Below are 2,425 nucleotides of genomic sequence, written 5' to 3'. Positions count from 1 at the left end.
CGGGTGGCACATAAAAGACACCATTTCGAGCGTGGCCGTTTTCATGCGGATGACACGTAAAAGCACCCACTACACTCTCTGAGTGGTTGGCGTTAGGAAGGGCATCCAGCTGTAGAAACTCTGCCAAATCAGACTGGAGCCTGGTGTTGCCATCCGGTTTCACCAGTCCTCAGTCAAATCGTCCAACCCATGCTAGCATGGAAAGCGGACGTTAAACGATGATGATGATGATATATGAAAATATATGGTAACAATATTTCAGCTATTAGTAACTGCAATTGCTAGTTGTACAAAATATGCCTAATATATTGAAATATATTGACCAACTTTGTAGACAAAAAGATGTACACACCGTAGGACTTATTCTTCATATGCCTAGTACTTATTCTATTGGCCTCTTTTGCTGAACTGCCAAGTTACAGGGACATAAACACATCCACATCAGTTGTCAAGCGATGGGGGAGGGGACAAACACAGACACATACACAAATACACACACACACACCCACACACACATTTGTCTGTTAATAATCTAGCAGAAAAAAATGGTTGTTCTCATTGAATGTAGCTCAAATTATCCTACTAATTATGCCTTATTATTTTCTTCCTCAAGTTTTTGAAGTTGTTGAAGAAAGCAAACCTTGACAGCATACTGAGGAACCCTTATTCCAAATTCACAATATTTGCTCCAACTAATGAAAGCTTAGAGAAACTACCTGACAAGATAAAAAGAAATTCCACACTTATGAATTCTATCCTCAGGTTCCATTTAGGTAAGATATCCTTAATCCTTTTGTCTCCAAATTTCCATCGAAATACATTGCTTTTGTTTCAATTCATTTTTTTGTTGAATCATTACATTACAGGGACATAATACCAGTTATCAAAGTGGTGCTGGGAGACAGATACAAACATACACATACCCGCACACACACACATACATACATACATACATACATATATATATATATATATATATATATATACACATACATATATATACATACATATATATATATATAAATATACACACACATATATATACATACATATATATATATAAATATACACACACACACATATATATACATATATATACATACATATATATATATATATATAAACATATATATATATATATTTATATACACAAGCTTCTTTCAGTTTCCATTGACCAAATTCATTCACAAGGCTTTGGTCAGCATGAGGCTATAGTAGAAGACACTTGTCCAAGTTGCCACATAGTGGGACTGAACCTGGAACCATGTGGTTGGTAAGCAAGCTTCTTTGCACACATGTATATAATGTACCTATGTATATAATGAGAATTTAAAAAAGTAACTTTTATTCATTATTAAGCTGGTGTTTGGGATATAAATTAACACAAAATGTTATATATATATACACATTTATATATACACACTCTTTTATTCTTTTACTTGTTTCAGTCATTTGATTGTGGCCATGCTGGAGCACTGCCTTTAGTCAAACAAATCCACCCTAGAACTTATTCTATTGGCTTCTTTTGCCGAACTGCTAAGTTATGGGGACATAAACACACCAACATCGGTTGTCAAGCAATGGGGGAGGGGACAAACACAGACACAAATACACACACACACACACACACACATACATGCGATAGGCTTCTTTCAGTTTCTGTCTACCAAATCCACTCACAAAGCTTTGGTCGGCCTGAGGCTATAGTAGAAGACATGCAGTGGAATTGGTGCAGAAATTACATACTCCAAAGGAATTTAAAGATAACATAATCCAATGGTAGAGTAAGAAAATCCATGAATCAGGTATTTTTGATCAGATAGAACATAGAAGACCTGTGTGAACATGTGGTATATTGTCAAAATAAAATAAACAAACAATAAAATTAACAATAACAGGCAAGAGGATGCGGATGCTCAGTAAAAAGGGAGAGTTTTTGACATTTCAAGCATAGCTCTTCGTCAGAGAAGAGAAAGGGAAAAGTCCAAAGAAGGAAAAGAAATTGCCAACAGTATGTGTATAGTTACATAACTACACATGTGCTGTTGGCAATTTCTTTTTCTTCTCCAGACTTTTTCCTTTCTCTTTTCTGATGAAGAGCTATGCTTGAAACATCAAAAACTCTCTCTTCTTACTGACCGCAAAACTAATGCATTCCTTGTTGTCTGTTATTGCTAATTTTATTGTTTGTTTATTTGAACTGACTATATATATATATATATATATATATATATATATAGGGAGAATTCACAAATGAACAAAAGATGAAGACAGGTGGTGTAGAAAACAAACAGATGTATTAGTGTAACGCTCAGGAATTGAAAAAGTCTTTAACGTTTCAAGCCTACGCTCTTCCACAGAAAGGAACACAGAAAGAAACAAGGAGAGAAACAAGAAGAGAAAAAAAATGGTGGGGGGACTGTAT

At 34.9% G+C, this 2,425-nt stretch overlaps 1 protein-coding gene across 2 annotated transcripts in view; it reads left to right on the top strand.

The window, feature by feature from the left end:
* Positions 1-2,425, top strand: part of LOC106868782 (transforming growth factor-beta-induced protein ig-h3) — a 52,776-nt gene that overhangs the window by 16,210 nt on the left and 34,141 nt on the right. For both annotated transcript variants that reach the window (XM_014914200.2, XM_014914201.2), the window contains exon 2: positions 614-773. In XM_014914200.2, the coding sequence (XP_014769686.1) occupies positions 614-773 (160 nt within the window). The remainder of the gene's footprint in view (positions 1-613; positions 774-2,425) is intronic.

The sequence above is a fragment of the Octopus bimaculoides genome, chromosome 8 (assembly GCF_001194135.2).
Source record: "Octopus bimaculoides isolate UCB-OBI-ISO-001 chromosome 8, ASM119413v2, whole genome shotgun sequence".
In the NCBI taxonomy this organism is placed as follows: Eukaryota; Metazoa; Mollusca; class Cephalopoda; order Octopoda; family Octopodidae; genus Octopus; species Octopus bimaculoides.
The sequence above is the reverse complement of the archived record's forward strand: the minus strand, read 5'-3'. Positions and strand labels throughout refer to the sequence as shown.